Genomic DNA, 24,449 nt, shown 5'->3' with positions numbered 1-24,449 from the left:
GTCTCCTCCCTGTAGGTGCAGATTAACCGGGGAGCTAGAGGGACAGATTTCTCACCATCGTTGCAAACCCTGCGATGCATGTGCCCTGAGCCACAGATCTGCCCAGCCTCCCTGTTTGCATAAGCCTCTGTATCACATCCTCAAAATAAAAACCAGAGTGTCCTTCAGATACCTCAGTCATTAGACACTTGGTACAGTCAGATGAAATCCTGCCCTCAGTGTTCAGAAGTGGCGGGAATGTCCCTATAGCTCAGAGCCTGGGATTTTGGGTGCTTTCCCCGGGGGGGAAGGTGAGCCTCGCCTTGTAGTCTTCACTCTCAAAATGTCCTTGTGCTTTCGAATGTCCTTTCCTCGAGTAAGGGATGTCCAACTTAGCCTTTCAATTTGAACTCAGCTCCCACTCCACAAGTCATTTTTATTTTACTAGGATACCAGTGAAGCTGTAGCTCTGTAACTGATGTTAAGAGGAACTTTTAACACCTCACCAGCAAATGGAGTAGAGTGTTTCCCATTAGTGGCTGAGGAAGTAGTGCTTCTGTAACTTCAGCCTTGAAAGCTAATGAAGCTCAGATTGTGGCCGTGGCCTTTGATGTACAGATGCCTGAGGTCAGTGCAGTTTTCAAAGGTGCCAGTGCTATGCTATGTCACCATGTCAGTCTGGGCGAGGGCCCAATAATTCTAATCCTGTAATCATGTTTCTGTAAGCAACAGCATTTATTGTGCAGATAGTGGGGGATAGCTGCAGCAGCAATTAAATTAGGGGTATGGTATGGAGGAGAAGCTAATCCAACCCTGTAGTATCATTCCCAGTAGAGGAAGTTACAGCCAACTACATCCGTAAATAAGTAGCAAAATATTGAAATCATTTTAATGAGAAAGTCCAGGGATAAAAAAGCCTTGTTTGGCCATCTAATCCATCTCCCTGTCAGTACACTCATTCTGTTAGTGTAGGGACGGTAATACACTGGCAAAAGTCAGGAAATTCAGAGCTGTAGCTTGACACTCCATCTTTGGCTCACACCAACACACAGGGGAGTAAAAGCATACAATAATGAGTTTGTCACCTTTAGTTTTGAATTTAATTCCCCTCTTTGGTTGTTTCACAACCTCTGGACATATAATGTGCATTTTATAATGTAGACTGTCCTGCCTCCTGGGTATACATGCATTGTCAGAAGAACATGATGGTGTATTCCACTCTAGTGGGGGGGGAAATACACATATATACGTAAATATTGTTTATCAAGGAGACAAAAAGAGCCTCCAACAAGCTGTTCTGCTCTAATAATTAGTATGTGTTTAGACATTTCTGTTATTTTTCATAATTTACTCAATTCCATCATAGATAAATGACTTCCTATGTATATGCTTTTAAATCAGAACTTTCATATTATATAAGCACTATATATATAAATACAATTTAAAAAGAAGAAATGGAGTACTTAGTACCCTTTTTAATGCAGCTATGTCTAACTTTTATGGGGGTTCTGTGTGTGAAATGTCCACAGAACTGATTGTGAAGAATCAATTCTAAATGCCAAGGAAGAATGAAAAAAGTTTGTTTAAAGAAAAATTCATGGAAAACTTCAGATTTCAACTGTACTTTTGTGTGAGGCACACACCCCCATGCCCCCCTATTCATATAAATAAATAAATAAATAAATAAATAAATAAAGTTATTTCCTTTAGGTCAGTGCCCGAAAGTTCATTTGCGGGAATCCTGATTCTTGATATATTATTTGTAAACAGAGGGCCAGGGGACTGGAGTATTTCTTTGACTTCAATGGATGATGAGGCCTCAAGCTGTGAACTCAGATTGGGACTTCTAAGTATCCTGCTGCTACCTAACAGCTTGCTGAAAAATGACATAATTTGTGACATCAGCAATATGCTGTTTTAATAGAGGTTTGTAAAACAGTTTCCACCCTTGTGTGTCAATACAAAAACATCTATCCTCACTAAACCCAAGAAGGCCACCTACTGTATTCCTCACACACCTTACATTCCTTTTACTTTTTAGGTATACATTGCTATAAAGTCCTGATACCTGACCAGAAATAGGAAATTGTTTGGTTATATCTGCACTAGAACTCCCATCCCATCATTGCCAGGGAAGATGTCACTTTTCAGAAAAATAGTGGCTGCCAGTAGGAGGTTCGGCAATGCAGATTTTAATAAGGAAACTTAATTTCAAATAAAATTCACAGTTTGTACATGGTGAAAAATGTTTCTTACCACCTGGATATTCAGGACACTGTTTTGGACAAAATAAATTTCAATTTGGTCAATGCCTTTTCATTTCAGTTGATGCCTTTGAAGCATTTTGCAGCTCTACAAGCAAGATGTTTTATATGATTGTAATAGTAACAGCAGAGAACACTCTAACTTAAATATCACCTAAAATAATTCAAAAAATTAACTGAAAGCCTTGGCTAACAAGACATTGAACCAAATGCTGGAGTTTTAATGATTTTGGTAAATGTTCCATTCTGTACTGTAATGAGAAAAGAATGATTTTCTTCTTGCAAATGATAGTCCATCTAGGGTAAATTTATTTTTAAATAAGATACAATCTAAAGAAATTTTAAAGGATCTAAACATTTTCAGAACCTTAACTGCAGTAAGAGGAGTGTACCTTTAACATAAAGCAGTTGGCACTCTGGATTCATTCCTGCATCATGGTAACTGAAATACATGATTTCTGTATCTGCTAGAAACCATAACTTGAGAGAGACAACTGCCCAGTTACAGCTCCAGCATCTACTGGAATTTTTGTTTCTGACTGACCTTCTTGGAGGGAGGTTGAACACATTCAGGGAAGATGGTCTTTGACACATAGGTCCTAAGAAATGGTAAAGAAATTAACACAGGAGGCAGACCACGTCCATAGATGATTGAGTTGTGGATGAGGCAGGATACCCGCCTTTTTAGAAAACCATGGCCTGAGTTTTTCAGCCCACCACAATCTGCTTCCCAAGGCAGTGACGCAAAAACACTGAAAGAGTCAGGAAGATCCTGTGTGAAAATACAAAGGGGGAAAACAGCCCATTGCTGTAGATGTTGAAGCAGGAGACTAAGGTGGCAAGCACAGCTTGGGAAAGCATAGGGGTGGGAAAGAAAGTTTCCTTTCTAAGATTTTAGGTTCCTCCTTTTCCCCTGTTTGTTGCATCTCTGTACATTTTATAGGATCATAAAAATGCAAGTCTAGAAAAGACCTCAGGGATCACCTAGTTCAACCCCTTCGCTGAGGCTCTGTAGCAGTAGCTATCTATCCTGTTCTAAAGGAACCACACTGCTTTCCTTTAGTGACCCATCTTGCTGTGTACCTAGTCTTTCAATCAGACAGTTTTTTATTTCACAAATAGTTAGGATGTTCGCTCTTTCCTTTGCTGCAAAGTATACCAATTAAGTATCCTTCTGCCTAAGGACACTGAGAACAACAGATGACTCCGCCGCTGAGTATGAGAGGACAGGCATGCCTCTGTCCCCTTCGTCCCCATCCCTCAGCCATTTCTCAGCCATTCTCCCCTAGCACTTCCACACCCCTTGTGCCACCCCTTTGCTATGGTTGCTCTCCAACTTGGGGTCTGTGCCCACCTACTTCTGGCTGCACAACTCCAGGTTAGTAGCAACCAACAGTTTTTTAGTAAACTTGTCACCAATTCACACCAGTAAGAACGAAACGAGGCCAGGAATCAAGCACAGATCTTTACATCTTCCCTACATGTGAAATGGGACATCCCTCAAATTTTCCCTGCTTCTGCCTATACTCAGCGTAATGGCTTACACAGACAGCTCCCAAGAAAATTCCCATTCTAGGAGTTTTTACCATGGGAAGGGATGGTTTAGCAGATATTCTAGGGTCTGAATGGAAGGCATGCATGGAGAGAAAGCTGAGGTAACTTGGTGGAAAAGTGGAAAGCTCAGTAAGTTCTGCCAGATCCTTTTCAAATGCCAGTGGGAATCCGGGGGATTCAAAGACCATCACGTTGAGCCAGAAACGCAATCAGTGGGCTTCAGCCCTTTCTTCAGATCCATGATAATAAAGGTGAAATAGGGTGTAGAAGAACAAAACAATTTGTGCATTTGCCCGTGACAAACTTGTAAAAAATTAGCCTCAGATCTCTGGTGATTTCTGGACTGGTTTTATGCACATTTACTGTAGAAGCATAGTTACTATTTTCATACTTGGTTCTCACATGAAATAATGGGGGAGGAGGAGGGGGGGAGATGCAGCTGCAAAAACAGTGAGTGAAACATAAAAATCCCCATTGCTTTGTTGTGGTTCTCAGTGCCCTTCAACTTCTGGGCACAGACAAGGCCTCCCCCTGCTCAGGTTCAATACACAGGGGAGCTTTGGGGCTCAGAGCTCCCTCCCTATTTTCCCTAAGCTTTGCTGTCAATTGTGCTTTTGTTCAAGGAAAAAAATTAGCCCAGTGCATGCTAATTTATAGCCAGGGAGATAATTAAAAAAAAGTTTATTATCCTTTCCCTCCACCCCTCAAATGCAGTGTTACAGCAGCAGTTTTTTGGTAAACTTGACACAAGCCCATGTCAGTAAGAGCAAAACAAAGCCAGGAACATGGAACATCCTTCAGATTTTCCCTTCTTCTGCCTATACTCTGAACATGCATGTTTGATGAAAATCTAGGCACAAAGACACAAAGATATACCTGCACTAACTCATTGCCCTTTGCCTGCAAACTTGCACTTTACGCATCTCTCACACATTCACTTTGATTAATACATGTTAGTTAAAACACTAAGGAGGACATAAACTATAATTGCCTAATATAGCTACAATGTAGAAACATATTTACATTTACTACTGAACTTATGGTGTTCCTTCTTTCAGTAAATTTGGCATACCCTTAATAGTCAACAAAAACTTAGACACCATGCATGGTGAAGTCAGTTAATCCACTTCACCTCTGGATTTTGTAATTTCTTGCAAAATATTACTACTGCACAAATAGAGATTTTGCTATTATTATGGGGCTGGCTTTTTTTTTCTTTCTGGAGGAAATATTTTTTTCAAAATGGATTGTAAAGAAAGAAAAAGAAGTGCCTCTATCTACTATATACTTTAAGCAGTCTCTGAGTAGAGTATCATGACTGAACACTTTCAAACCAACGTGTAGGCTTTTGCTAGTACTACAGCAGTAGCACAGGTACTGAAGCAGAGGAATGGCATTCCTGTGAGGCAAGCAAGGATGGAAAGCCTCCGTAGGGCAAGCTCTTTCTGTGGTATCTCTTGGACGTCAGAGAAGACAGAGAGCACATCCCTTCCCTGCACTCTAATGTGGTATCACAGAGCTGTGGGACCTTGTTAAACTCTAAAAGACAACCCTTTGCACAAGTGCTGATGGTAAAGACACCAGAAGTGATTTGTTCTCCCACTTCTGCTCTCATATAGCAATGCCAATGATACAACGGTACAGCTCTTGTACATCCTCTGCCCCCAGTTTCCCCCTCACCCCCAAATATATTTAATTCAATGTTATGCAACCACAGGTCTCTTTGTGGTAAAACGGGTGGCTGGATTGTCAGTGACGGTCAAATTAGCAGTGATACATCCACTATCAGCTACATCTGAGCTGCACCTTTAAGCAGGACTGGATGTGCAGAGTTAAGATGAAGCATTTCTAGTCACATCCCACAGTGTGCCAGACCTGCACAGACATTGCTGCATTTTAGGGATAACTGCAAAAGCCAACTGAGAGAGAAGTTGGGCGTCAGCAGCCAGGCAAGGTTGTGCCAGCAGCATGAACTTGTCTCCCACGTATTTGAGGCTCATTCATGCATTCATGTGTGACACAGGGACAAGTGTTTTTTTACCTACAGCAAGCTTCACTTTTGAAACTTCCTAATTGATGCATGTGCTTGGTATCACAACCTTAATAACATCAGCAGTGTTAGCAGAAACAGGAGTAAAATCACAAGCACAAGCCCCAAAGCTACATGGAGCGCCACTTTAAAAGACAGAGGCCCAAACAGGTAGTACAGGTATTTAGCTCTCCTTAGTCTCACCAGGATGATGAGCTTCAAACGATTGCAGCAGGTTGCAGGCACCTGCAACAGCTTGAAGAATCAGGCCTTTTGAATATCTAGGGACATAATTATGAGTAGCACCTTTGCATTGCTATCAAAGATTCTGAAGTTTCCTTTTCGGATTTGATTCGGAGAGCGACAACCCTCAAATGTGGCGAGGCTGTCTGATCTCTCCTCTGCTTGCCCTAGGTGTGTGCAGGGGGTATTTTGCTCCGCGCCTCATCCCCTGCCGGGACAGACGCGGGGAAGAAACCCCCCGTCCCGCTCCGCACGGCCGGAGGGCCCGGGCACCCTGAGGTGGCAGGGCCTGGGGCTGAGGAGCACGGTGGGGGACTGTGATGGCGGGCACTAACACCTCAGCGTAGGCGTGGGGCAGCTCCCCAGAGGAGCTGTGTGTGCTGTGCGCGCACAGGTGGCCTCTCCATAGGTGCCCTCGTCCCGGCACCCAAGGGTGCGGGGGGCGGGGGAGCCGTTACTGCAGCAGTTTAACGGCTCCCTTTAACGTGCCCGTTCGCCGTCCCCTGCGTGGCCGGGGCGCCTAGCAACGGCGCACAAAGACGCGGCAGTGTCCCGGCCGCCGCGGGGGCACGGGCCGGTCTTTCAGCCGCTACCATGGCGGGCGGGCAGGTCCACCGGCACCCACCGGCCTCGCCGCGCCATGTCCGGCCTGAAGCGGTGGCGGAGCTCGGTCCCGGGGCGGCGGCGAGTTTCTCGCCCCCCCCGGCTAGCGAGGCAGCTCAAAAGCAACCCCACACCCCAGGGGCATGCTGGAGGGGGGGAAGGCAGCGCCCCCAAACCGCCCCCCCCCCCAAGTCCCTGGAGTGGGGGTCCCGGGGCGCCCCCGGGCGGCCGCCCACACGGCTCCCCCCAGCGCTCCGCTCCGCGCAAGCAACGACCCCAGACCGCTGTGCTTCCCGCGGCAGAAAAAAAAAAAATTAAAACAACCGCCCTCACGGGCTTTTATTCCCCCCCTCCCCCGCACACATCATCTTTAAAATAGTAGTTAAAAATAATATTGGCTAGGAGTTCTGTCGCGCTCTCAAATCTGAGGGAGGCGGAGGTGGAGGTGGGAGAAGAGAGGGCTATGGGATGGACGAAATGCAAAGATTTTTTTTCCCCTCCAATTCGGAATCAGAAATTACTGCCTGAGGAGCAGATACTCCGTTTTACTGGATCGTAAAAAAAGTTTTCAAAGCCTAATTTCCCCCAGATACATTTATTTTCCGTTGAAAGCGGAATTAAAACAATACGCTCGAGTACGTGCTGTTAAACCAAAGCCATTTTTTGCTGTTAATCATAGGAGAAAACGATCAGAAAAGTCAGTAAAGGAACGCTGTGTTTTAAATGCAAAATTCAAATTTTAAGAATAGTGGTCTCACATAAGGAGCACTGAACCAGTCCAAGAAACACGGAGGGACCCTTAATAAGAGTTAAAATTCAGTGTCAGGTTACTTCTCGATATTACAGAGAACATGCCGTTCCTGGAAGGGATTTGTGGTTGTGAAATGCATCCCTTGCTAAAATACCGTTTGATGCTTGTGTTGAAGAGGGAAACCAAAACAATCTTTTCCTTTCAAGCCCCGATTTCAAAACAAAACCAAAAGAAAAAAAATCCCTCTAAATTTCAAACTGCAGCTTTGAACAGCTTTCCTGGCGATATTTTCTTCAAACCCCACACGCGGATTGCTCCTCTGTTCCCGAGGTCTCCGTGCCCTCCCTTCCCCCGTTTCTGCTGCTTGGATGGTAGGTTCAGAAGCAAATGCCCTGCTAAATAATTGCTAGAATTTAAAAAAAAGGGAAAATGCGCACCAGCATTCAGGTGCTAACCTACTTATTTGAAAGTAATTTATTTTCCATTTTGCCCGTTTCCCCCCTTTAAAACAGAACGCTGAAAGAAAGAATAAGTGCTTTAACATTTCAATGTTGTGCTCTGGTAATTACTTTTTCACTTTTCCCCTAAGTTCCAATGTGAAAACCTCACAGGGGGGTCTCTGCTGTAGCAGGGCTACAGTTCCCAATCCCCGGCGCAAGATCTGCAATTACAAACCCATTCGGTGCCCTTCCCTATCATTAATATGCACAAAATCCTGCTGCTAATCTTATAATCTGTTTTGTTTCATCAATTGCTTGCCTAGCACCAGGCGGGAAAGAGAGAGAAAAAGAATAAAGCCGGAAAACACGTAAAGCTTCCTAAAGTAAACTAAAAACAAATCAGAGCGGATTTTATTTCTTATAAAGCGAAAATCATTAAGACCGTTAAATGGAAGCAGGGATTTTCCGCTGGGGAAGGGGGGGGGGAAATCAGTGAAATTTAAGAGGAAATTCGAACATATCCGAAGTCGGGCGTCGGTGTAAATAAATTTGCATATCTTATTTCTGCGCACCCAGGTCACGAAATGAAGTTATTTAGGCGGCCCGTTGCGCTTGTGCGCAAACACCTCGAGCCGCCTTCACCCCGCATGAGCGGCTGGCGGCGGCGGGCAGCGGGGGCGGGCGGACTCCGCGCGGCGGCGCAGGGTGCGCGCCCGCCGGCGCGTCACCCGCCGCATTAGGACTTCAGTGAAACAATGAAGACATTATTATTATTATTTTGAAATCTCTCCCCTCCTCCCCCCGGCGCGGTATTAAGGGAATAAAACTACGCCACGCGGGTCCTATTGAGATTAATGAAAAAATTATGCGAAAAGGAAAAAAACCCACCCTCTATCTCATTTTCCTCCCCCCCGCGCCAGGCCTTGCCTCCGTATTGCCTTGCACCTGATGATTTATTAACGTAATCTGCGGGGATAACTACAAATGTGCCCCGCACCGCCTTGTCCCAGCTCATCTTCTAAGTAATTGTTTCTCATTAGTTCTGATAATGTTTTAATAGTGTTACCCATAATTTAGTCATCCAGGAATTAATAACAGAGGGTGCTCTGAAACGACTGGGGGGCGCGCGCGGGGGGGGGGGGGAAGGAGTTGCGAGGCGCAATATAAACAGGTAGTCTTTAATTAATCAGATTAGCCTCGAGGTCCGCGCGCGGTAACAGATCACTTAGCGCCGTCGGGCGGCACCGGGGGGGCGGCGGCTCGCTCGCTCGCTCGCCCGCCCGCCCAGCGCCGCCTTCCCAGCCGCGAAGGGGCCGCGGGGGGCTCCGCCGGGCCGCCTGGCCCGGCTTGGCCCGCGGGTGCGGTGAAGGCGCGGGGCGGCGGCCGCGCGCGGGGAGTGGCGGGAGCTGGTAACGGTTCTACCGGTCGCTCGCGCCGCTCCCCTTGAGGCAGCGCCACGCGCGCCGCTGCCGGTAGGCCCCGCCCGGCCCCGCTCCTCGCGCCCGCCAACCGCCCCCTTCCCCGCGGGCGGCTCCGCGTCCCCGGCCGCACAGCCGTCCCCGGTTCAGCCCCGCAGCGAGCTCGGGGCTGTCTCCCTGCCGCCTCCGCGCTCCGCTCCGCAGCGCGTCTCGTCCTGCTCCTCCAGGAGTGCGGCGGAGGCAGCGCTCGGCCCGGCTGCCCGACCTGCCCTCCCAGCCCGCTCGCCGGCGGCGGCTTCGGCCGCCACGCCGACCCACCCCACCGCCTCTCGGCCCGGGGGTGTCCCTGGGAGGCGCTCGCCCGGGCCCCGCCGCCATTTCCTGAGAGGGCAGCGGCGAGGCGGGACCCTCGGCGCGCCCGGGCTCGCTGGCCCCGCTGCTACCCCACGAGCAGCGCCGTGAAGGCACTGTGTTTTTTTCTTTTTCTTAATTAAAACAAAAATAACAAAAATGTTTAAAAATGCAGCCCGGAGACGGAGGGGAAACAGAATAAGCGAGCAGATGGGAGGAATAAGCCACTGTGACTCCATACGTAAAATGGCCATGGAGGCAGTGAAAAATGAAACTAAAAAACAACTGTTTTCTATTTACAAATTTAAATAAACAGAACAGCCTTCCCCGCGGTGTTTGTCTAAGTGCAGCAGCATTGCTGCTGTGTAGGTCATGAAAAGGTTGGTGCATAGTTTAAAACTTCCCATTCTGTTAATTTCTTAAGGAACAGTCGTTCATAGTCTGAGCACAAAAGCTCATGATTTAATGAGGAACAGAAACAAAATCTCTGATTGTTGGTGTTTCAAACTTCATTGGAGTCCTCTGGCAACCACAAGTTGATCCTCTGCAGCTTCAATACCCTTTAGCCCTCCATATAAGTGTACATGCTGAATAGAGGACAATGCCTGGTTGTTATGTTTATTTACCCTTACTACAAGCTGGGTTAACCTCTTCAAAACAGCTTTACTAAGCCCGTTAACCACACGGCCCACATGACCTGTAGCTGTATCCCTAATGTGATGTAAATCTGACTCGAGACCATATGCACAAGTTCTGCTGCATTGTGCCTCCGAAAACTACAAGTTTATTGCTGTCCAACCCTTCCCGGGTTCCACGTTTCCAGGAGGAAATGGTCTGAATAGCAACCACTTAAGAAAAAGTCAAGAGTCTTGCATTGTTGGAGCAATATTTTTAATGGTTGTTGCACATTTACAGAAAGGGGGGGGGGGAAGAGAAGTCCACACAGGGTAATAATTTTCATCACAGTTATTTAAACTGGTGGATGATTATTCAAGACTTCGCCCTTTCTGGTGGGGCTTCTACGTGAGAGCAGGAAGAAGCATAAATAAAAATAGAAGTGATTTGACCTGATTTTCAGTTGTTATTTTAACAGAGCTCACAGCTTACGGTTTTGCTTTTACCCTTAAGTGAAGTCATAGTCCTGCATTTGTAGTAATTATCGTGATGACACACAGTCAGTGATGTGACTTCATTGCAGGCTATGAGTACATGGGCCATACAGGAGTGAGCAGTGGTTTCAGTCTCGAATAGTTTTAGTAATTAGCAGTTCTGGCAAGTAATTATGACAGATCTGCAAAATGTAAATGAATTTCTGCTTAAGCCTGATATATTTAATTTTTTTCCTGAAGTATAGTCATCTTTTAAAACAGCTACTGTGGCCACATGGTGAGAGCTTCATTTACCAGATCATTTTTTCTTGATGGCTGTGGCAAGCGTAACAATGTTCTGTGCCTGCTTCAGTAATGGCATGTCTATCATACTCCCATGGAAAGTAAAGGCTCCCTGGAAAAGAGAGAATATAAACTTCCTGAAAAGACCTTTGGAAATTGTCATTTGCTTTTTTTCATTTTCCTTTTTTTTTAAAACACATCCGCAAGGCAGGAAATGTTAGATCCCACAGGAATATTGAACAAGTTTTAGAACAGGACAAACTAACCAACATGAGGCAAATACAATAAATTAAAAAAGAAATGTGGTGGGAGCTGAGTGCTTGGGAGTTGAGTGCTTGAAAGAAGAGGCAAAAAGAGAGAGAAAGAGAAAAGCCCTATATGTAGCCTGCCTGCTTTAGCCTCTCTAGCTGACAACCCATCAGGGCACAGAGCGGCCAGGCCGTGGGGGCCAGGCCAGGCAGGCGGCTCACAGGCACGGCTCCTCAGGGTGAGCGTCCAGCCGCGGCTGTGTGTGCGGGTGCCACAGGGGTGGTGCAAAACCGCCTGTCGATGGTTACAGCCAGTTAACGAATAGGACGAATAGTTATCTTCATCAGGAAACAGAAATGAGCTTTTCTGGGCAGGTGGAGGGAAGTTTTCTTTTCCGCATTTGGGTGTGCGTTGCAAGGTTGTGCTGCTGCATCTTTCCTTCAGTCTCCTGTGCTAAAGATAGACTGGGCCTGTGTTTAGAGTAAGGTGGTGGGATGAAAACTGAAAAAGTAAATGGCTGTTGCGCTAATATTTCCCAAATCTACTCTGCTAACAACTCAAAGCCCACCTGAACACTGTACATATAGAGAATTTCCCAGAATTACTCCAGAACTGGCCAACATGTCACAGCAATGATGATCCCAGAGTCAGGGCAGATTTTAGAAGTCACTGTTTCCAAGGATTTTGTGTTGGTACCATAGTGACAGGTGTAAAATAATTAACTGTAGATTGCAGTTAAATCTTAAACAGAAGAAACATTATGTGTTAAGTAGAGCCACACCTGACTTGTTGCTTTGGATGCTTTAATCTACATTTGTGTTGAAGAAATAGAATTTTTAAGATAAAATGCTGTGCAACAAGATATTCCAAAGTTCAGCAATCAAACAAAAAAAAAATCTTATTTGTAATTCTGACTGTACTTTGACACATTCTTGAAAAAACAAAGAAGTATTTTCTTCCCCTGAAGAATTTAGAATTGAAGGCCCAGCTCCAGCATTGTGTGGGGTGTCTCTGTGAAGTACTGCTCCCTTTTCATGTCCTGCTGCAATCAATACAAGATCACAGACTGATTTTAGATTTGACAGTGAGTGAGACTAACCAAGAACAGAGTGAGGAAAGATAGCTGCATGTGTGTACGTGCATGCATGGGAAGAGAAATGCAGAGTAGAGCAAGCAGTTTATTTTTTCTGTTTTTCATGTAAGGATTGATAACAATTAAATAGAGGAATCTGATAAATAAAGTGAAAATATAAGCCATTTGCAAAAATTTTTATGAACGGTGCTGCTCTGGTGGCATATTTAGCTTGACTGAAGCAGCATTAATGAAATACTAAACCACTTTTTATGCCAACTAAGACAAAAATCCACCCTAAACAGTAAATTAATACAACTGAATATTATTGTATATGAGAACATGCTGTATTAAAGCCATTAAAAGCCTAATATTTAAAGCTATTATTCTATTCTAAGAAGGATTTCATACTGCAGCTTGTAATATCTTAGGCGGGCTTGGAAAAAAATGGGACTGACAGATACTCAATGATAAATGCTTCAAATCTAATTTCTCATTTACAGAGCAACCAATCAACCCTACATAAGTAATAATAATAATAATAATATACTTTTTATCTTTGCAGTATCTCAGCCATTTTCACTTGTAAACATTTACAGAAAATGCAACCTCAAACTGTTCCATTTATTAATTGTTGTGAAAATTAATTAGGAGCTAAGTAATCATTTTATGACATAGGACTTCTGTAAATCGTTCTTCAGAAAAATTTGCATCTATGTAGTGGTCTGAAAGTTCTGGTTAGTGCAAGATACGTATTTTCATCATAAGAAAAACATCTTTTAACTGTGGCTATTTCTCTGTAAGTATTCAGTCAAATAATAGCTATTGTTTAAAAGAGAAATTTGCAGACAGGGTAACAGAGGTAAGTAGAGAAATGTTAAGGTCTGGAATCATCCTTCCTAGCTTTGTAAAATGGCTGAATTAGGAGTACCGTTATTCTCAGTACTGGCAATAGTTCACAGCAAGAGAAAGGCAGCAGCAATGGCAATTCTATCCTGGGTAGACTCAATCATGATCTGCAGGGTCCTGTCCTCTCCACTGACTGTATACAGGATGCTCTTAAGTTAGGCACCTTTGTAGGTGCCTAAGTTGAGCGGGATGAATCTGGGCCAAAACGTCTTTTTAGAAAGCAGAAGTTAGTTAAACAGCAGGTCTGTCCTCTGTTCATTAAAATAACATGTTTTAAGTTTAAAAAGGAGAACAGGGTAACAGTAGATATACATGTGAACACTGAACCACTTTAGGTATGCAGTATATTCCCTTGTTAATGTGCATCTGTAATTTTGATTGGTTTTAGTTTGAATTCTTGAAAGAAAAAAAATGTGTTTTTCCAGCAGTCAAGAGTAACATGAAGAAGTTGGCTTCTCTGCCTGTTCACTCAGGCTTAATTTCTCCCTGCTAATTTGCAGTGTTGAGCTAAAGTCCAGAAAAAGAAACCAATTTTGATGCCATTGAATATACTCTATTCATTGCCACACTTTCCACCCACAGGTTTCAACAGATAGGAAATACCAGTAATTATAGCTTTGTCCCCATGCCCTCTTTTCCAATTCTGTTAGATGAAATTTGCCTTTAACATTCTTTTGATTTTCTTTCACGTTAATATAAAGAAAACAAGACTTTCCATAAACACCATTTACTTTGATAGTGTTAACCTGGTGATTAATTTAGTCATAGAGCTAAATTTTCTTTTTGGCTAATTTTCTTAATAATCTCACATTTCCAGCCTGTGCTTAGACTTCCAATAGTTAAACTGTTGGATCAGAAGTCAGTTCTTAAGGAAACTTGTGGTGTGAATTGAAATGACTTTTAGTGTGCGCGGCTAGGCTGGGGTTTGGATCACTTGTGTTGTGTTGTTTTGGTTCTCACTCTCTACACCGTCGGTATAAATTATTCAGTGGGAGCCTTTTCAGAAAGCCTCCTGCCTTCAGGTGACTCAAACATGTAAAACATGCCCTTGGAAGTAACAGGTCCTCAACGTAAAGACTGACAGAGGAGCTGGGAAAAGGAGCAGCCAGAAGGCAAAGCCTGAGCCGGTGTGGTGGGTGAGCGCAGTCGTAGGGTAATATATCTATATAAAAGTAACCTGGAAGGCATGAGAGGTGAGGGAACTGAGGACAACTGCAGCAGTCGTTGCCCTGCAAGTTGGGACCACAGCCTTTTTGTGTAATGGATGGATTTATGGGCCAAAAACACTACATCCATTTTAGGTAATCCAGCACACATTCTGCTTTCCTTATCCAAGGCTGTTTTTAATGCAACAATACTCTGAACATCCTAAAGGTGTTATGAGAATTACAGTGACTTTTGCACTCACCAGCTTGTAGAGTATGGAAGCTGTAAGAGCTCTTTGGCTCGCCTAAAGTGAACAGCTGTGAAGACAGCACAACACAGGAGAGGAGTTTGTATTTGTACAACCTTTGACTTCGCTCAGCCTGAGAGCTGTGTGCCCCTGTCAGGAAGACTATCAGGGAATACCAGGGAAAAAGCAAGGAAGAAAGGTGAACGGGCAACATTTCCCATTTGGGTAATTATGCAGACTAGCTAGAGGTCTTCCCAGTTGATTGACAAATGAGGAAAGACTCAAAGATATTTCCTTTGTGGATAGCTCTGGGATAGCACTCAGAAATAAAAAGAGGGCAGGCCCATCTAGCTCTTCTTCTCTCTGTGGGTTGTTGGACCTGCCCACAGTGTGCACAAAGCAGTCGTCTCCCCAGCTCCACCTTTTGTATCAGGCCACCCTCTCCAGGCTGAATGATGAACGACCAGTACTGTGCAACTTGCTGCATCCCCCAGGCACCATGCCATATCTGAATGCAATAAATTCGCAATGACATTTAATGTTCTGTTAAAACAGTAGTAACATTAAAAAACGTAACAGCTATTTATGCAAGATGCAGGCCATGGCGAGTCAGGTTTTAACAGCTCTACTTTGAATTTCACAATGTCCTGAAGTGCTTTGAGAAGGGAACGTAGAGGGCTTTTGGCAAACACAGAAAACAGCTGGAAGGGAATTAAAATTATAGAAGGCTGCTGATTTTTCAGAAGGAAACAACAAAAAAATAACAGACTTGGAAAAAAGAGAATCGAGCATGGTCAGCCCCAAATGATACAAAGATCCAGCCCACAGACAAAGGGAGTGATAATGCAGAGGTGACAGAGAAGAGTCATTTTCACAGGTCAGGAGCCAAAACAAATGGGCATATGAAAAAGGGGGCAAGTTAAGCATTACGAATAACTAATGGAATAAGTTTCCAGGTGACTGAGAGATTGAGGACATTCAGAACCAAACTTTGTAACACATGATCTTGACAGGGCTTATGCTTGTACCTTATGAATCTCTTTCTGGAGAAATGTAGCCACTACCAAAACCAACAGATCTAACAAAGTTCAATGTATAATTGGTGGCTGTTCTTTGACAGCTTAGAAGACAATTATGGCCATGTGTTGCTCTGGATCTTGGACACAGTTTTTGAACATGCCATATGTATATGCCATCCTTAAAGATTTCCTTCACCTATAACAAGTGAAATGCATGAAGTCACAGAAGGAGTTTCAGCATTGGTCTGTTACATGCCAAGGCTAAAAGATGAACGTTTTAACACAGTGGTTCTTGGAACACTGAGACCATCTCTGTCTGTGTGTGCATGTGTGTGTGTGTATGAGACAGCATCCAGGAACTTTTACTCCATGAAAACTTCGGGAGTAGTTAAGAGCTTCATAAATCTATATTACCATTTCATCAAAAGAGTAGAATTTTCTCTTGGCAAGAAGCATTTTATCTTTTTAGAAAGTAAATAGATGGGATTCAGAGTCAATGATTTCTGTATCTGCTGGGGATCAGTTTTCCTGGGGGAACCAGGAAAGGAGAAGAAACCAAACAGCCAACTTCCTCAACTTTCCTGAAACCTTTTATATAATATGTGATGTTATGTGGGGTTTTACTCCCACAGTCTTTTGGTTCATTATGTATTGCTGAGGAAATTAGAGAAACAGGTTGGATAAAACTATCAGGATGCAGAACACTTAAGGCATCTCATAGTTATGTGACACACTTCTCTCTGAGCTGTGGCTTGGATTAAAGTACAGGAGTTAATTAAAGTAAAATAATAATTGTTCTGGGACATGTGGGACAGTGATCAGACAAGTTAGTCCCCTTTGGCTAACAAAATCGAAGAATTAGAGGTACTCCCTCACCTGGGAGTGCTTGTGGCATTTTCCTCAGCATTTGCGCTTTCTGTATTTATCTATCTGTATGTCTCTATCTATGCCCATCTGGATGACAGTAATGAACTCACTAAGAGTGTTACTGCAGACCCTCAGTTCTTAGACCACTGGAAACCATTTATAATCTGAATCAGTGCTGGATTTGAGGATTGGCTTTCCTAAGGTGTAGCAAGTATATAAATTCCAAAGTACCAGATAAGTCCTATAAGTTACAATTTCCTATTTGATTACAGACACAATTCCAGATGTGAGCACTGATTGTGAGAACTCCCCATTGTGTTTTGGGAATCACCGTTGTTGTTATTGGGTTACCTTGACCACTGATGAGCCTTTGCTAACAAACCTTCGATTTGATGGTCTGTTCTACCAGATCTCATAATACATATAGCCAACAAGTTTAACTCCCATGGTGACAATAGTCAAACCTTTCTTAACGATACATATAAAATCTACACTAAGCTTCTGGTCTATAGCAGAAAAAGAATTCAATTGTCTTGTATCACATGAAAGAATATAGCTGATAGTGCTATATTCATACATGTGCATGTCGACGTATGGGATACTCTGGACCATTATGTAGAGACAGCCAGTATTTCAGGAGGAGTTTACTTTGTGAATGTAGTCAGGAGATTTAGATGGCAGGCTTGGAGGTACTACTGGATCCTGGTGAGTAGGTAAGGCCTTGGCATGGGCAGAAAGGAGTCTGTGTAATGAGCACACTCTGGCCAGTACAGAGTACTTGTGATAAATTTTTTCTAGGATCATCAGTTTTCTTCTGGACCCACTGGTGAGTGAAAGAGAAGGAAAAAAAGCCAAGGTATCATTCTGTGAAACTCCACTACTGACAAGAAAGCACCTGCTGCTGAATTTTGAATTAAAGATAGGTCTAAGATGGGGAGTGTCTAATGCTTGTGGAGTCACTTCTCAAAAAACCTCTGCCACCAGTTAGGTGACCTGGTACCAGTATGGCCATATTAATAGGAAAGAGACTGTTGCTCAGAAGGGGAATGAACTCCAGAGTGATGGGAAGTCCTCTGGTGGCACTCTGCTGACACGGGGTTAGAAATAGTTCCCCGCTGATGAAGATGTATTTTTCTTCAATTAGTCTTCTTACCAGTTTGGCTAGTAATAGTTGCCTTTGCAGACCAAATCTCTGCAACGTGTGTGTGGCAATAGTGTTACCTCCTCGCCCTGCTTGGCTTTTTGTTGAGAGGACGTGCATCTAGGACCTAGGGGAAATGGGAGTAGGGGGACCAGAGAGGCAGCCTCCCTTCTCTCCTCCACCCCCTTCATCATTAGGAGATTTTGTGAATCAAGCAGAGCTCCCATACCACTCTGGTAACCCAGGCCAGAGGCTGTGTGTAAATACAGCCATTGTCTAAATAAGTAATTATGTAAGCCCCCTTGCAAGCCCTATGACCTGTACGAGCAGTCCCAGGCAGATGCCAGGCTAAATGGAAAAGAGCAGAACTGGCAATGCCAGCTGGCCAGTGCAAACCTTGCGTACCTCTAACGAGGGGAAATGGAGAACATGTATAGACAAGCATCCTCAACTCCAGAGGCGCAAGAAACATGAATTAGCTGAGAAACTTTTTTTTTTTCCATTTTAATTAAGTGGATCTCCCACTTCTAAATCCCCAAAGTCTAGTTGTGTCTTTTCTGAGACCACAAAAATACATGGAATAAGCCCACTAAAATCTGCCCAGATTTGAGAACATGATCTCTAATCCTGCATAATGTTAAACTGTTATCAGGAAATAAAAGGCTTGTGTTCTGGAAGAATGGCAGATTTGCTCTTCTGAGGAGAGAAGGAAGCAGGTGGATAGCAAAGGGTCCCCCTAAAAAGCATGGCATTAAGGAAGATAATTTCCCTTAGGATTAAATGAAAACACACATTCTTTAAGCAATCCCCTGTGGAGGAAATGTGGAAATCTTTGCTTTGGGGCTTAAAAAGAATGCTTGGCTTTACATACAGGTATACGAACAAAAGAGACAGGAGTCCTGCTCCCAGCAAATGGAAGTGCGTCTGTGCCTGGGGGAGGAGTGATTAGCCTAACTGCAAAGCAAGGACTTTCCCCTGAAACAGGAGGTTGAAACCATATTTTGGGGAAGTCTAGAGGAAGAAATAAACTAGCAGCTGTGATGGATGGTGCTGAATGCAGGTTTAATTAATATTTTCATCTGCAAGTTGTAGCCAAAAAGCCATCACTTTGTGTCACGTTTCCTACTTTTGCTGAAGAACTTCTGAAGTTTAGTGAGCTGCTAGGAGATGTTCAAGGATCTCTGGGATGACCAAACATATTTTTTCAGGATATAACAAGATAATGCCTCCCACTTCTCTCTGCTCAGAAAATATTTTAAAATAGCCTCTCCTGCCTCCAAACCAGACTGACAAACAACTCTCAGCCTTTTTTTCACATCATTGCAGTATGTAGGAAAGGAAAGATGCCAAATAACTAGACTAGTCACATATAACAAACTGAAGACACCACAAATAGCAAGATATACAAACAGAACTTTTCTGGTTACATATTTCCATTTCCAAACCCAGGAATCCTTTTACATTCATTGCTTTTTTGTAGTAAGATATGCGAAGGAAATTCACACTCAGTGAATACACAAAAAATCTCCAGGGAAAATAAATGGTCCCTGAATAGATCTGTCTAAAATTTCTCGTTGGCAAGAGGAGATGCACAGTGGGTCTCTGTGATCTATTGAACTAAGGGATGGAAGGGAGGGAATTCTGGAAAAAAGGCACATCAGCAAGTCTCTCTAGCCATCTTGTCTACATGAAGGAAACTTTAATTATTGCTACTTTTTGTTTCTTTTTACCAGTGTTATACTAGAATTAGTGTTAGGTTAGAGGATATATCAGTTCATATTGCCAGACATAGGCAGCAGCCTGTCTTTATGAGATAGGATTCTCCCTCTTGGAGCAGATGGGATGAGGCAAAAGGTTGAGAAAGAGCAACAACAGGAAATACAGATTAATTTTTACCTCAAATAAATCCCTAGCAGCAGTGTAAGAACTCTGACAGAAAGTGTTCAGGAAGGACTTCCTGATCCCGCAAGTCCATAATGAGGCAGGGAAAGATGAAGAAGAAGAGGGACCTACGAGGTCCTTTACATCAGTCTTGAAGTGTGTCATCTCTTCCACTTGACACTATCTTTCCCAGCCCATTGGATGTGGGGCTTGCCCGGCTTTGTGAGCCGGACAGGCTGTTTTTCCATTTCACAGCCCGGCAAACTGCCTGAACCACTGAGGACAGCCATTTAGGCTGGGATGGGCCAGTGGATCCTCTTTGGTTCAACCCCAGAAACTGCTTCAAACCACCAGGGTTTCTCATTGAGAGGAGAACAACCTGTTTAAGACTCCGGAATGAAAGGCAGACATGAGGTTTTTTTATTGGTGTCCTCATGTTTTCTTTAGTTTCCTTTTGATTGTGGTTGTTGCCTTCCTGTGTGCTCCTCTAGAGTAGGAAAAAATGAAATTAAAGAATCAGAAAAAAGAGCCCTAGAAATCAGGAATATGCCAAACTAGTTTCCATCCTGCTTTTCATAACATATCGGGGAGAATCCTAGAGAGCACACTGGTGGAGGTGCTGCTGCCAAGCAAATATTTATTTTACAGCACAAAAGCAGCTTCCTGGACAAACATCACATCCAACCATTCCTTTTTCCCCCCATGAGCATCACTATTATTATATGGAAAAATGAAAAGTAACTAATATTAAGACTTTAGTATCCTCAGTTGCCCTTAATTAAGTCACTTAAAACTAACTTGAGGTTTACAGTCATGGGAGCAGTTTGTTAAATATAGCCTAGAAAATTTCAGCTGGAAGTAAATGCCTACAGAACACACAAAGGCATTCGATACTGAAGGGGAAGGTAGCCATAAAATACAACGCAGGAGAGAAAAGTAATAACAGTGAAGCTCTTTCTGTCAACAACAATGGAATCACCATTATTTTTGTATTCTATATTTTTCTACTTTCAGATTCATTTTCTGAGTAGGATTAAACAGTCATTTTTTACTGAGATTCTCCATTTCAGCTGACAGAGCTTTTGCAGAAAAGCTTTCTCCTATTCTGTGAAAACACCAGCTAACAGAGAAGTGAAGAAGCAGTAAGACTGCTGCTACTTAAATTAGCTGAAACAATATTTTGGCTGTACAGACTTTTGAATTCCCCCAGTAAGCCCTAGAAAGGGCCATCTGGTTTGAGCATTATATCTTTTGTAAGACCCGGCTTTGGAAATTGTAACAAGGCTCATGAGCACCATTGGACTCATTAATACTTTTTAAACACAGATTTGAAATGTGGGTAGCTGCCTCTGTGGTTCGCGTAGCGCTGAGCAGGTTTTTCGCACTGCAGTGGATAGGTGTCCACACTAAGCCCCACACCACAGCCATGAAAAGGAATGCGAAGTTTTGCTGGGCAGTGAGAGCGTGTCTGCCCAGTGCGGCTGCCCAAAAGCAAGCGGTACAACCGTACCCATGCTCGCACCAAGACGCTGCATACCTTGGGTTGATGAAGACTGGCAGGTTATGCCTGTGCTAAGGAGTACCCCAAAGGGGCTGCATCCTGCACCCTTTGCGGGGTTCATGTCTTGGAGGACAGCAGTGGCCTCCTCCAGGAGCTACCTCTGGGTGGAAAGGTTATTGCAGCACAGCCATAGTCCGCCTGCTCCCAGCTCACAGAGAAACTTCTCGTGGTGGAAATGTCAAAGCGCCATCCTAGTCCACCTACCCCCAAGTATCGGACACAGGTCTTTAATGACTGGAGGAAAAGAGATTATGATCCACTGAATGCCTGCTGGAGGGAGGTTGGCAAGCAAATATTTTTTATGAGTTTCTGCCCTGCTTAGGAGCTTTTGCAGCCCCACATAGGAAAATCTGTCTCATGCTCTCCCCACCTGGCATAACTCCCTCAAGACTGATTGTGCCAGTGTAGGAACCAGTATATGCACAAGCAATTAGCTAATACATTCCCTTCTGCTCCACTATAAAGGTTCAAAATTTGCCCCCAGATGGGTCTTTTGAAGAGAAAAGCCTTCAACTGTGACGCCAACCACATTTTTAAACCTTTTTCAGATAATAAATTATACAGTCTTTGATTACTAATATGGGCTTTCTCTATCTCTATTTATTTGCCAGTTTTCACAATAAAATTTTACATGGCCACTTAAAAAATAAATAATAAACATAAATAGGTTATTATTTAAATAAGTTATTATTAAGTTCTAAGTAATTATTTTAAAATAACAGTGGCCTGCACTAAATCCCCACAGCACTCTCCATTTATGTTGAGAGACACACCTGAGCCTGTACTTGTTATGGCTGAAGATTGCAAAATGTGGCAATTTAACACAAATCCCGGAATTTGCCATTTTGCCTGTGCGAGGAATATACATCACTTATTTCCATAAATGACAGCCAATGCCCTGCTTACCAGGACCGAAGCCTGGCAACGCTGCAGCCCAGTGGGAGCTTTCCCAGTGCAGGTATCCCTGTGCTGCTGGCATCTCCTGGGCTGGTGTCCAGCGCGACTGGCAGCTCCTCCAGCGCTGCCTGCGATTTGTCCTGCACCAGGGGATGGGGAATCTGGCACATCCCTGCCGTCGGCTGGGCTGCAGCTGGGCTGCTCCCGTAGCCTTTGCCCCCTGTTATAACACTCGACATGAGGGGACGCGGCATCCCCAGGGTCGGGAATGGGTGGCCTCACCCAGATGCTCTTGGATAGCCGGGGCAGCCTGGCTTTAGTGCAGTGCTGAGATTTCGGTGGGAGCTGTTTGGGGCGCGGTGGCATCCCAGCCAGGGGCAGCACCACGGCCGGCACTTGCATCCCTGGGACGCGCGCGAGCCTGGCTAGCGAGCAGGAAGCCCTGCTCGGGGCTTCCTGCAGTGGGACTGGCACGCAGAGGGCCAGAGCCCCTTCCCAGGCAGTCGCGGATGTCTTCCGTTGGCCTCGGTGGGAGCTGGAGCAGGCCCAAGCACAAGTCGCCATCGTTTCCAAGATACAGGAGCTTGGGTTCGCTTTTTCTAAACAAAGACTATTATAACAGAGCCGCTGCTGGAAATTTCCATTCCTTTGTTGGGTAGATGCTGTATAAATAAATGCATTCCTAAGATTTTTATAGCCCTAGAAAGGTCCATGAAAGAAACTGTATAGTTTGGCAAATCACTTGACTTCATGTATATTATTCCTAGGCTTCTGAGAACATGATACCTGATGCACAGAATATAATACAAGAAACATATGCCAGAGGCCTGCCAAGAACTCCTCACAGTCATATATGGCATGTACAGATATTTCTTCTATTTTGCCCCTTGGAATCTAAAATATTCAACTGCTATGAGAGCTGGGGTTTGTGAATGAATTACCTTAACTCTAAATAATCCTTACCTGACAGGTGACTTTTGAGGCAGTATTTAGTCCCCTATTCCCTGATTTAATGTACAGGTTCTCGTAAAGCATTTATAAGTTAGTACATGATATAAATGTGGAATTAGCTTTTTACTTTACCCTTCAGCTTTTCCTTCTCCCCAGATATTATTTTAAAAACAGACAATTCCTGAAGATCCCGTTACAATAATGATATTGTACGTGATGTATTTATAAGTCAGATGGCTCAATATTGTTTCCTGTCATATAGAGACACTAACACCATATATAAGGTATTATAGTTATGTATCCAATGTACTGATAATGGAAACAGAGCAGTAAGTTTCATACAACATTAACTTACATAGTAAAGAGTATTGTGCTTTTATTAATAGAAGTGTGATTTTTTTCTTGCAACAAGCTAGTAGCTTCTCCCACTGACTCTACCCCTTTAACTCTGCCCCTGGACTCAGACCATCTGGATTTATAAGATCACTTCTCTATTCAATACAGTACAAATACTTCAGATATTTAGAGCAGAATCTGGTTTAGACTACCAAAATAATGTTTATTACCCTTCTTTTTCATTTTTGAACACACTATGACATTTATTTTATGTTTAGATCTTCCCAACAGCTACCCTTGCTTTCTTTAGGCTGAATTTAATTTTGAGAATCACATCATGTAGTAATGCAGTTCTACTGGAAAAATACTGAAACTATACAACGCCAATACTTTTTAACACTTTTCATTTTTGGATCTCAAAGTTTTAGGCAGAAGACAGCATTTAGCTTTCATAAGTAATTGTATAAAATATATAATTTAATGTTTATTTTTTAACATTTGTTTATTAATTGTCCCAAATGCAGTGGTACCATTCATTTTCTAGATATGCTATTTTTCAGTTAGGTTTCAAATATAAAACAAAACAACCTACAATCCAAACCAAAACATACCCCAAACAGTACTATCTCCATAATGTAAGTGCAAATAACTTAGGCTAGAAAAATCTCAGATTTTCTTTTGTGTGGACACTGTCACAGGATCTAAAATCCCATGCAGATTCTAATATTTAGTAATCTCACTACTCAGATTCGGGGACTACTATGTCAAAGCATTTTAGTTTCCGAGATGAAGTAGCCAGGTTCAGCCTTCTCTCAAAGAAAGATTATTGTGATAAATGTATCTCTCAAACTGTAATCAATTATAAAAGCTTAATTATTGTATTTTAATATAAAATATTGTTGAGTAAGGGCATCAAACTTTGAAGCCAATTACCAACAATCTATGATCCCAAAGACATAAGACCAGTAATTTATCTACCACACAAACAGCTGCACAAATCCCTCAAATTTATTTTTCCAGGCTTTCAACTTTGATTAATAACTTAGCAAAACCATGCAAGTCTCAACCATATTAACCACAGCTGTATTTTTAGTCTTACAGACATGAACATTTTAATATAATAAAAGGAAAAGGAAGGCAGAAGAGATGT

General features: G+C 43.4%; 1 protein-coding gene across 2 annotated transcripts in view; it reads right to left on the bottom strand.

The window, feature by feature from the left end:
• CLYBL (citramalyl-CoA lyase) overlaps positions 1-24,449 on the bottom strand; it is a 212,270-nt gene that overhangs the window by 22,133 nt on the left and 165,688 nt on the right. The window contains exon 8 of one of the 2 annotated variants that reach the window (XM_067293625.1): positions 10,515-11,135. The exons of the other annotated variant lie outside the window; for it this stretch is intronic. Coding sequence (XP_067149726.1) covers positions 11,040-11,135 — 96 coding nt within the window. The 3' untranslated portion in view covers positions 10,515-11,039. Of the gene's footprint in view, positions 1-10,514; positions 11,136-24,449 lie in introns of those variants that run through there. 2 annotated transcript variants of the gene reach the window in all.

The sequence above is a fragment of the Apteryx mantelli genome, chromosome 1, assembly GCF_036417845.1.
Source record: "Apteryx mantelli isolate bAptMan1 chromosome 1, bAptMan1.hap1, whole genome shotgun sequence".
NCBI classification, from domain to species: domain Eukaryota; kingdom Metazoa; phylum Chordata; class Aves; order Apterygiformes; family Apterygidae; genus Apteryx; species Apteryx mantelli.
This window is presented reverse-complemented; position numbering and strand designations above follow the sequence as displayed.